Here is a 12,513-nt window from a genome sequence, read left to right on the forward strand (position 1 = left end):
AGCAAATAGGTCTGGCCAAACATGTATAAGATCCTAAAGGTGAGACCTATTGGCTATGCCAATGCTTGTTACTCTAGTCTCCACCAGTTTCTTTGTTGGCATTTGATCAGTGCTGTTGCCCTGGGCTGTGTGCTTCACATCGTATAAGAGCAACGAATCTGTTGGCTAATTATTGCAAGATGGACCATTTCCGTATGGTTCGACTATTTTCCACACTTGACTGTTTCCTCCCACTCAAAAGAATTGTATGAGTTGCATGCCATTCATGCAGACACATTGTCTAATGTTGGTTCTGTTTCATAACAAAATACATTTTCATCTGCATATATATGTTCAGTAGAAAACGCAGGCAAGAAATATGCGTTCCTGTTTAAACGGGGTGCTTAATGGCTGTCACATCCGTGATTACACAGTTCCCGTGATTACACAGTTCAAGTATTGGCAACCCCAGGCACACGTCAGCTGCACAGCCATCTGCAGGAAAACACCTGTTAGCATGCAAATGTACCAATTAAAATGCACGTGCTTCCGTCGCGGACGTGCCAGGCTATCTCTGATCTACTGTACCAAATGTGCCATGACTGACTATACGCGATGGTGAAGACGCAAGGAACCAAGAGCAAGTGCGCATGGCCACTGTCGTACACTCGCGACTGTGCCTCGCTGCTGAGTCATGCAGCACTGGGGTTCAGGAACCCAAGAAGCATTTGTAACCCTTCAGAAGAGTCAAGTCAAGTCAAGTCATAAAATTTGTATAGCGCACTACATACCCAGAGGGTTTCAAGGCGCTTAGGAAGGGGAGGAGGAAGAGGGCCAGCAATCAATACCTGAATCACAATTCCAATGTGATGCAGGACAATTTGCATCTAACTGATTAGCAATTACCCGCACCTGTAGGTGAATTTAATTTTAATTACCGATTGCACCAGGGCTGGCTATAAAAAATTATAACGGAATGCAAGCAGGCAGACGAGTCTATAAAAGCGGCGACTCCAACAATGCCGGTGTAATGAGGGTATTAAGATGCACAATATCACAAATCCACTAAATATTTTAGGAGATTTCCATTTTAAACAATGTTAATGTACTTTTGCTTAATTATTTGGTATTAATTCATTTGAAGCGGTCTTCGAATCATTCTAACTCTGCTAATCCTCGCCTTCACGGTAGTATGTAAAAGCAATTTAAATTATAAACGGATTTCTATAAAGGCGCATAACAACAAAGGCCCCCAATGCTCTTCTGAAATAAATATTCATGTTTGGTAAATTAAAGGTTCATTTTGTACTATGGTAATATTGTTTTAATATGTTTTAGAAAGTCCTCTTGGCGAATCAATTTATGGTGCAAAATGGTAACTAAACCCAACTGGGGGAGGGCTTTATGTTTGATGACATCACAACTTAGACACACAGTGTGTGTGTGTGCATTGGTATTTAGGTCGAGAAAACCCAGCTGAACATCAAAGAGTGCTGAACGTCAATCGGTGGTTTGGATGTTTACGTTGATAATCACATTATAGGTCCCATATTTATATTGGTTTTATATTTCTTGTATGTGTGTAATTGTAGGCACCAGGAGTTCATACTTACATTTCCTACTGACATTGCATGCCACATACTTATAGCTGTATTCTATTTCTTGCGTGTTTGTCATTGTAGATACCGGGACATTCAATGATTTGACCAGAAGCACAGGATTTACAGTAAAGTGGTGGAGAGATTTTAACTCGGGTCTCCAGGATGCAAGTCGGCATCGGCTAGACTACAGATTTCTCCTCTTGTGAGAAAAGAAGTTTTCTCGCGGATTATTAGGCATACTCTAAAGTGAACTGTGGGATAAAAGTATATGAAAACAAGCACTGTCTAATAAAACCTTAGCGTGTGTCTGCATTTTCATTTTGTAGTTTCACCAGAACAAATCATTTGCAATCAAAGTAATTTACAGAACATGAAATGCAAAATGTATTTCACAGAGGGGGTGTGGAAATTCTAAGAGAGATTTTAATGATAAGTGCATTTCAGCCACCTGTAGCTAGGGTTATCTCATAACTTGCAATAAACCAGTGGTGCGCGCGCAAGGAGGGGGGCAAGGGAGCGCGGCAGCGAGGCGAACGCGTGCTGCTGCGTGTGCTAGACACCACTGGGAATGAGAGGAGCAAAGGCAGGACATGCGCCTGCCTTTGCCCAATTGCGTGCTGTATTTTTTTTTTCAAAAGCCTGCGAAAGCAGAACCACACGCACGAGCGTGTAGTTAGCTTTCTAAAGCCCGTACAAGAGGTCTCGCACTGCGCGAGCAATGCTACGCACTGCAACGCTAGGCACGAGACCTAAAAACGGACTGATTTCTTTCTGTCACTGTCTTCTACCTACATCTTTGCAATGGGGGCCATGTTTTCTTCTTGGTGCTTCATTCCTATATGGGCTGCTGATGGCAGTGGTTTGTACTGGTGCAGAGGATACTTGGGGATATGGGTTTCACATAAGACTGAGAACTATGAGCTGAACATGGGACGGGTGGTGTCAGAGCTCTGGACCGCTATACAATTTTGGACTACACTACAGCAGTCAGCTAGAGGCAAGTTGGCGCTAACTAAAATGTTTTTTTCTGGCGCTCTGCCTCAATGTATTTCAGGGCACAATGATTGAGATGCCACAAAAGGTGCTTGCTGGAAGGGGTTCGCTATTGGTCGAGCTCATTTTTGGACACGGAAATGAAGTAGAATTAAGCTAACCGCTTTGAAGAAAGAATGAGCAAAAAGAGGGCTGGAGATACCCGACATGGAACTATACTGCATGGCAGCCCAGTGACAGCATGCTGAGCAGTGGCTGGCGGAGGACAACTGGGAAAAAAGGCTGCTGCACAGAACACATGGGGAGCATGCATTAGACAATTTATTGATGAGGGCAGAGGGATTTCCTTTCCTCTCCCATTTGTCATAAGGCAGGTTTGTGTGGTAACAGACAAAGTGATTAAAAACATCATGCTTTGCACCAGATATGCGGATACGGAGTAGATATTCCTTCCCAATATCAGGGTATTGTACAGTATTGCAGTATTTATGAAGTGTTTACTACCCCTATGTGGGGCGCTGAAGCTCATGCCTACATGGGTAGTATGCCACACTGTGTAGTGCGTGTGTTTGACAGGATGTTGTTTTTACTTTGATCCGAGGGTGTATTTCCAGGTCATGTGTGATGACCACCAAAATGTGGTTATTGTGTCATGGGACACAGCGAGTAGCAATGTGGTGGATGATGAACTGTGGGAGACAGACGCAGTTTTAAGATTTTCATTATGATGGTAGCGTTTAGCAGCTCTGCAGGCCCCTTTATGCTATTTCAATTGTATGGTTTGCTTTCCTGGTTTCTGTCCTGGGATGTCTAATCTGAGCTGTTGTGGTCCTTAGCTGGGACGGTGGAGGGGAGATAACTGGAGCGACCTGTGGGATGGGAATTTTTATTATCATCCCATATCTCAGTTTCTTTGTGAGATGTAAATAAGTGGTCATATTTTATAGAAATTTGGGACAACTGGCAGACGGTATGAAAGTCCTCCAAAATTATCCAGCAGTGTGTGACCGATCTCTTCAGTTATTCCATGCCTGTTCACATGATGGATATATCATATGTGAATTTAAGAGGTTTAAGTTACAATTTGTTTCTGACTGCTACACATAATTATGGTTTTAGCATTACTGTGGGTCATAAGTGTTATTTATGGAAGTACATAACTATATAATGTAAAGGTTAACCATACGTCTGCGCCTTCTAAGCTTACTCGCATATTGGAAGCAATCTGCTGGTTGAGTTGTTTACAATTCATGGGTTGTAAGCGAAGAATTGTTGGACCTTTTCCTGGGTCGGTTGCTGGGATGTGGGTGAGCAATTATCTAGGAAACAGACATGGTTTCAACTGTCTTCAGAACATGATATGCTCCTGGCTGCTTCTAATACTGGCCGGTTGAGAGTTCCAGAGCTTGGTGGTACTAAGAAGGCAGTGCCTCCAAAAGAATTCTAATGGTAAAGTGATATGATGATAAGTCAGTGCAGAGTTTTGTTTGGTTTGTATTTCTTGAATTTAACTTGAAGGTATCGCAGTCCTCCTTTGGGAGGCTGTGTGGGCTATGCACAGGTTTGAACAGTTCTCTTCTAGCTATAGGGGGGCCAGTACAGCGACTGCAGCACTGGAGTTATATGCTCTTTTGGGTGCAGGTGCACCAAGATATAGGCTACTGACATAGTTGAGCTTGGACATCGGTGGATCATTAGACATGCAGTTGGATATATCAGGCATATAAAGATCTGTTCTGTGATAATAGATTTTCATCTTTACTCCTGCACAAGAGCTCTTGGTTATACAGACCTGTCATTTCTTCCAGTATACACAAAAAGCACTTACGATTAGGGAGATAATCTTTACCACAAGCCCTCACACCAACTCAAACCATGGTGGACCTGTGTGCAGCCCCCTGTGCAGTCTTGGGTCTTGGAAGGTTTGAGTAGTCTCAATGATCATAATTTAACTGACAAAATTGAGAAATGCAAATTCAGGAAGGAATCAATTGATTAGCTGGGTCACTCCACTTCTGCAGGTGGTGTAATGCCCAAGGTAGATCTTGTTGATACTATTCGTAAACTGCATTCTCCTACTAATAAGGAAGAATAGATAGTTTTTTTAGGGATGGCGGAGTATTACTGCAAGCTTGTTCACGGTTTTGCCTCGCTGTCAGTTAAGATGAGGTCATTGCTGCGTAAAGGGTGTGAGTTTGTATGCGAACAGGCTTGTGAGAATGAGTTTTGCAATCTTAAGGAGAGGTTGAACACTGCACCCAAATTAAGCGGATTTGATCCAAAAAAGAAAACATTTCTGGTAACTGATGCCAGCATGAAGGGTCTTGGTGAGGTTTTGCTACAAAAAACCAGAGACATGATGACCTAATTTTGTTTCTGTCAAGGAGTCTGCGGGGGTTTGAGTTGAGATATTCTATCGTAGAAAGAGAAGCCCGCGCCGTATATTGGTCCATAAAAAACGTAAGAACCTTTTGTGGGGCAGTGTATTCAAAGTAAAAAAAAAAGGGGTATAGATGCGGTGTCAAGTAGGATCACCAAATGGGTTGTGGCACTGCAGGATAAGGATTTTGAAATCAAGGGCTTGCCTGGAGTGGAAAACAAAGTCGCTGATGTCTTGTCACGCTTGGTTGATGGTGAGGAGCAAGCTTTTTCTGATGATTATGAGCAGGATGAGGACATGGTTTGTTCCATTGAAGGAGGGAACATTACTAGAGAAAGGTGGATTGAGGCCCTTATAACTGACAGTGTGTTGCTCAAACTGTTTGAATGTGTCAAGGCTGGTTGGAAGACCAACCCGAAAAGTCAGGATGAGTTGGAGTGCAGGTTTCCTTAGCTTTTGGTGGTCCTGGAGCTTAACCAGAGGCTTGTCAACTAGTCTTTGGAGTCACTTCTTCAGTCCTGGCACAGGTGGAGCTCTTTTCCATGAGTGGGCACAGCAGGCACAGTCCTCTTTGCGAGCCCCGCAGGTACAGCAGATGCAGTCCAGCCTTTGGTGCAGCCTTTCTTTGGTTGAGGGAGCACCATGGCAGTCCTTCTTCCTCATTTCCAGTCTAGTAGTGATTGGAAGAACCAGAGCTGCCACTTTTGTGCCAACTTTGTTTGTGGGAGAGGAGGACTCACTAGCCAATGGGGCAAAAGTTCCAATGGAACAACTCTTCCCACTTTAGATCACTTTCTGGGGAAGAGTACCCCTCTCTGCCAGAGCAAGATGGCTCATGTCTTCTTGTCGTGTGAGGAGCTCTAGACACATGCCTAGGGTAGGCCCAGCATATTGCGCAACTTATCCTAGAAAACCGGTTGTGCAACGGGTTTTGCCTCTTGGGAGGGCATGGCATCCTATTTGCCTGCAAAAAGGAACGGACAGGTAAATGTGCTATCACCATTCGCTTCACTGAGGTAGTAGGCTCTTTAAAGCGGAGCCTTATGTGGCCACTGCCCTTGGGCTATCCTGGCAGGAGGAGGTCACACCTCATTCCCCCAGCAAGTCCATTTGCTCCCCTTTCTGGGAGCACTTCACACCACCTAGCAGGAGAGAAACAACTTGTCTCAGGGACAACTTCTATTTTGTATTCAGTAAGGCTTCCAGAACTTTCGGAGCAAGTAAATGGTTACCGTATAAAGTTGCCTTACTATTCAAAGTTATTTAAATCTGAATTCAGCAATAAGTCGGGTTTAAGGTAACAACTGATTTGATAGCTCTGTGTACTACATTGGGGATCCTAAATTAAGGTTGCGGCAAGTGAAACTCCATATTAGTAGATTTTCACTGTGAGGACTGAGTGTACTGGCATAGGGGAGATAGTAAACAGTTATAAACTGGAGCAGTGTCTCGAACAGTAGAGTGGAGTGCTGTGTCGTATAGAAAAGTGTTGAATAGTGGAATAGAGCGTTGTACACTGGAGTGTATGGACATAGAGTGGAGTATAGAGACAATGGAGTGAACAGGGATAGAGTGGGGTAGAATGTTGCAGAGTGCCATGACTTTTATAGAGTGGAGTTATGTAGAGTGGAGGAGAGTGTCATAATAATGAAGTAGAGTGGAATGGCGTACACTGCAGTGGGGCAGAGTGGATTACCATGGATTAGCATACAGTGGAATACTGTACAGTGGAATGTAGAAGAGTGGAGTGACATACAGTGGAATAGCGTAGAGTGGAGTGGTGTACAGTGTTGTGGCCTAGAGTGGTGAAGGGTACAGTGGATTAGTGGGGAGGTATACACTGAAGCGGCATAGCCTAGAATCGAGGAAACTGTAATAAATTGTAGGTGCGTCTCATACAGCAGAGTGGAGTGTTGTGTCGTACAGTGTTAGAAACTGTGTGGAGTGGAGTGGAGTGCAAATGTGGACAGTGGAGTGTACAGGGATAGGGTGGAGTAAAGTCTAGTAGAGTGGCTTGGAGTATACTAGAGATTTGGAGAGTGGAGGTATATAGAGTGGAAGACAGTACACCTGAGTGGCGTAGAGTGGAGTAGCATACAGTGGAGTGGCATAAAGTGGAATAGAGTTGAGTGGCGTGCAGTGGAGTGGCAGTGGAGCGGCGTAAAGTGGAGTAGCATCCAGTGAAGTTCTATACAGTGGAGTGGCATAGAGTGGAGTGGTGTATAGCGGAGTGGCAAACTGTGGAGTGGAGTATACTGAAGAGGCTTAGAGTAGAGTTACATACAGTGTAAAACCATAGAGTGGACCAGCGTGGAGTTATGTACAGTGTAATAGCATAAAGTGTTGTGGCATAGAGCGGAGTGGCACAGAGTGTAATAGTGTATAGTTGAGTATTGTACAGTGGAGTGGCATATATTGGAGGGGTGTAGATTGGAGTGGAATATAGTGGCATAGCGTGAAGTGCCATACACTGGAATGGAGTAACTAACAGTGGAGTCTTGTAGAGTGGAGTGGCATACTGTAGAGTGGAGTGGCATACAGTATAATGGCGTATAGTGGAATAGCATCCAGTGGAGTGGTGTAGATTGGGGTGAAATTGATTGGAGTGGCATAGAGTTGAGGTGCATACAGTGTAACAGCGTAGAACAGGGGTCTCAAACCTTTTCTGTAGTGAGTTCAACTTCTGATCAGTGAAAATCGTTGTAAGCTACTATAGGCCAAGCAACTCGCACATTTTTACGAGAGACACCCCCCAAACGCCAAATTTCATTGACTTTAGGCCTAATTTCCTCCCAGCCCATACTATGGTTTAAACAATATACAGTTCGCTAGAAAGACTGACAGGAATGACTTTGGATTTGTGTTGTCGCCACGCTTCAAGACCTTTCAATTAATAGCTGTCACTGAAATAATCATTGTAATGCAGCTCAATTAACAAACATACAAGAAAATCAATCTTGCCTCCAGTGTGGAACTAAATGAGGTCCCCTAATACGGTGTAATCTGGAAGCATGGGAGGGCAATTCAGAAGAAATCATTATAGTATTCACAGTGCGTGGCAGTCAGACAGATGGAGTCAACGAGGTATTAATCTTCTATTGCAGACGTGTGTTTTTCAATGTCCAGTTCCAGATCAACTGAACTTCAGCTTTGTTTTATGCAGAGATTTGGGAAAGTACTGAATGTTTCCTCTGCTCTGCATTCTTTGAAAGGTTAAGTATAGTGTGTATTAGGAAACAGACCGTGTATCATCCAAATCCTAATTTTTATTGGTCAAACCCTGTTTTTAGAATATCACATACTAGGTTTATTTTGGTTTTTTAAATAGTGTTTAGATCTAGCATTTTGATGAAATTTTAGGAATGAATGTAATACATGTACTTGTTCTGCTTGTATGGTTTGTTTTACAAATCGAATAAAAGCTTTTGAACTGAAAGGTTAAGTTTTGATTTTAAGATTTGTACGGCACCAGTCATGTAGGCAATTCTATATACGCATTGCTCCATTTTTTGAGGTGTCCGTAAATTAGGCCTGCAGTACAAACTGCTTTGCTCTTGTTCAACTAAAAGAAACTTTGTAATATGCTGATGTCAATAAACCAGGTCTGAAGTAAACCCTGCTTTGTTCTCATCTTGTGAAGCTGATACAAAATTGGAAAGATGCTGAATATTCTTTTCTCCAACTACTTTCTTCTAGGCATACGACGCCCAGGCCTGCAGTGCACATTCCTTTGTTTTTGTTCAACTAATAAACAACTTTGTAAGATGCTGAAGATTCTTCGCTGCAGCGACTTTTTTCTTGGGGCCTGAAACTCAGGCCTGCAGTACATATTTGCTTGTGTTAAAATAATACAAAATAGTTTGAGAGACGCTGAAGAATCTTCTCTACATCTCTCTTTTTTCTTGATGTCAATAAGTCAAGCCTCCAGTAAACCCTGCTTTGTTCTTATCTTGCGTAGCTAATGACAAATTGGAAAGATGCTGAAGAGTGTTCTCTCCAACTACTCTTTTCTTTATGTTTGAAGCTCAGGCCTTTACTTTGTTCAACCACTGAAAAATATGTAAAACGCTGAAGATTCTTTTGTATAGATATCTTTTTTTTATTGATGTCAATAAACCAGACCTGCAGTAAACCCTGCTTTGTTCTCATCTTGTGCAGCTAATAAAAATTTTGAAAGGTGCGAAAGATTCTTCTCTCCAGCTACCTTTTCTTGGTGCTAGTAAAGCAGCCTGCAGTACACATTTTGTTCTTGTTCAACTATTAAAAAAAACTTAGTGAGATGTTCGAGATTCTTCTCTGCAGCAACTTTTTTCTTGGTGTCTGAAACCCAGGTCTGCAGTACACATTTCTTTGTTCTTGTTTAACAACTAAAAAAAGTCTGACAGATGCTGAAGAATCTTTTCTATAGTGTCTTATTTTCTTGATGTCAATTAACCAGGCCTGCAGTAAACATTGCTTTGTTCTCGTCTTGTGCAGTTAATAAACATTTGGAAAGGTGCTGAAGATTCTTCTCTCCAGCTACCTTTCTTGGCGTTCGTAAAGCAGCCTGCAGTATAGATTCCTTTGTTGTTCTTAAACTAATAAAAAGATGCTGAAGATTTTCTGAAGCAACTTTTTCTTGGTTTAGGTAACAAAACAGAAACTTGGATTTGGGATTTCACCGGTAACTGTTACTGAATATGCATTCAATGCAACTACATGCAAACCATTTTAGTGAGAAACTTGACAATGTCTGGGGTCCACCAATCTCCTGTAATCTGGAGTATAGCCTGAGAGGGCAACTCTAACGCAGTCATTCAAAAAATGTTCTTCAGTCAGACATGTTAGAAACTTAGATTTGACAAAGTTCATAACCGAGAACGCAGATTCACAAAGATAAGTGGAGCCAAACAGGGAAAGAAGTTTCATTGCAGCTGTGCGGATGTTCTTATACTTTTCAGCATCCACAAGACTCCAGAAATTAACGTCAGATTGCCTCGCTTTCAATTCAATGTCATTTTGAAGTGTGACAATCTCCATTTCCATGGTGGAAGAGTCAAGGGAAAGAAGTACACTCATTTTCTCAGAAATGTCACTAACGTCCACTTCCATGAAGGGGTTTGAAGTAAACATAACACAGGGCTCCAGTTGATCAAAATCACTAAATCTTTCACTGAAATCTTGATTAAGCCTCTTTAGGAGACTACTGTATTTTTCTATGTCTAGGAGTGCAGGCTCAGCTTTGTTTTCTGAAAGGATTTGGAGCACAGAGGGAAAGTGCTGCATCTTTCTTTTCTGTACATGCTGTATGAAAAGGTTAAGTTTTGATTTGAATGTTTTCACAGAACTAATCATGCCAGTGATTGTCTTGTTTTTTCTTTGCAATTCGCAGTTCAAGATATTTAATTTTTCTGTCACATCTGTCAAAAATGCCAAATCGAGCAACCACTCCGTGTTTGACAACTGTGTGATATCTTCATTTCTAGACTCCATGAAAGCTTTGACTTCTGGCAATAGCGAAAGGAATCTACGCAGTATTTTTGCCCTGCCAAGCGATCGGATCGGGGTATGCAGTAAAAGGTCACCATACTCAGACGATAGCTCTTCAAGGAATAATTTGAATGTTCGATGCTGCTTGGCCTTAGCACGAATGGAATTAATAATTTTACCAACAGGAGTCATCACATGATCAAACCCCATTACCTTGGCACATATTGCCTGTTGATGTATAATGCAATGGTAGTTCAATAATGGAGGGAAATCTGGATCTTCTTTACAGTTGGCAATAAAATCAGAATGACGCCCTCTCATTGCGGGCGTGCCATCAGTTGTTACTGCCACTAACTTTTTCAATGGGACATTTTGTTTCACAAGATAATTCTTCATCTCATTGTGGATGTCGGCTCCTCTGGTTGTGGTTTTCAGAGGCATTAAGGTTAAAAATTCCTCTTTATTAGTGAAATCTTCAAAAACCATTCTAACAAACATTGCCAGCTGGGCAGTATCACTTGCATCAACGGATTCATCACACTGAATAGAAAAATATTTGCATTTCTTTAAATCCTGCTCTAACTGCTCTATCATGTTGGCCGATAACGCAGAAACCCTTGTTGCCAAAGTGTCCGACCCTAACTGCACATCTGAAATGGCAGACATAATTTCAGCGCTATTTTTGAAGTCTTTGAATAAGGACTCTGCCATTAGAAGCATTGCTTCTTTCACAATGGCTCCATCCAAAAATGTTGTTTTTTGCTTGATTAAGTGATGAGTAACTTTGAAAGATGCTTCCGTTGCCGCAGTGGCTTTCGTTGTTGTAACACAAGAGTGCCGAGTTTGCAATGCAGATTTCAGTTCATTTACCTTTTGTGTCCTCAGACCGCTTCCTTTAGGAAACTTACTCTCAAAATGCACATGTACTGTTGAAAAATGTCTCTTAACATTGCCCTTTTTTCCCACTGCAAGTTTTGCTCCACAGATTAAGCATAGGCAGTTGTCTTTAAATTGTGTAAATAAAAATTCGTTCTCCCACTCTTGATGGAAGTAGTATTTCTTCCTCTTAGGCCGTTTGGCGGGACATGGCTCTTCTGGCTCTTCATCCATGTTTGCAGTTGTTAAGGCTGTAAGCAAGAATAGAAATATTGATTAAGTCAACATCCAATCTATAACAGACAAGAGTACATGTAGATACCTTTAATGAATGTTGTATTTCAGGCCATTTGTGATTAGCATCCATGCTAGTAAATTAAACAGCACCGTTGGAAAGTGAGACAACTAACCCACATTAGCCGTGTTTCATTATTAACACCAGAAGACTGCTTTTCAAAATTACCTGAGATTTGATTCAGCAGAACCTAAGGAGAGCCGAAAACTATTGGTAATGTGGAGTTTAGCCTACTTCTGCAAATAGGAAGAGGACTACAATCTGCACCACACAAAGAACTCAATGCATAAAGGGGAAAGTTTAGCAAATCTTTTCTATCGGGTACTTCTACATTTGTAGCCGACATTGGACTTTTTTTAAAAATTAGGACAAGCTTTCAAAACTACTCCAGATAATGATATTCCATGACAGCTGCAGAAATAACACTGACTAATGGCAACTGGGATCACCCATGTTCCAAACCAATATCACCCTTCTAAAGAAAATTAATTCTCCATTCCCTTGGGGTCACCCACTAAAATACTTGCTTTCAACTGCTATTTTGAGTCAATAAGTTCACATGTACACAAGAAAAGTACAATTACAGGAAAAACATTAAAATAAGTGCATTTGCTTTTTTTACTACGTAACATTAAAGCCACAATTACAAGAAGGTGTCCTGGACCTAAAACCAACTGAGTTTTAAACCAAACAGTGATTCACTGGGTGAGGTGTGACACATGCATATTCCATATTGAACACAGATGACTCAGGCAGGGAATGTTATCCGATTATGCCATTATACTTAGGACTGAAAATGTGTATCAGGATGACCAGTTATTCTTTGAGCGGCCCTGTTGCGAAGAGCAAGGTCGATGAGTACTGCTGCTCTGAACTACCCCGGTGCTCTGCTTGGGTCTCAGCTTCATCAGTAAGCCACA

The 12,513-nt window shown here is 41.9% G+C and overlaps 1 protein-coding gene across 2 annotated transcripts in view; it reads right to left on the reverse strand.

Annotated features, from left to right (window-relative positions):
- Positions 1 to 9,031: 9,031 nt before the first annotated feature.
- LOC147700408 (general transcription factor II-I repeat domain-containing protein 2A-like) overlaps positions 9,032 to 12,513 on the reverse strand; it is a 59,386-nt gene continuing 55,904 nt past the window's right edge. For both annotated transcript variants that reach the window (XM_086935818.1, XM_086935819.1), the window contains exon 5: positions 9,032 to 11,549. In XM_086935818.1, the coding sequence (XP_086791944.1) occupies positions 9,664 to 11,549 (1,886 nt within the window). In that variant the 3' untranslated portion in view covers positions 9,032 to 9,663. The remainder of the gene's footprint in view (positions 11,550 to 12,513) is intronic.

The sequence above is a fragment of the Lissotriton vulgaris genome, chromosome 8 (genome assembly GCF_964263255.1).
Source record: "Lissotriton vulgaris chromosome 8, aLisVul1.2, whole genome shotgun sequence".
Taxonomy (NCBI): Eukaryota; Metazoa; Chordata; class Amphibia; order Caudata; family Salamandridae; genus Lissotriton; species Lissotriton vulgaris.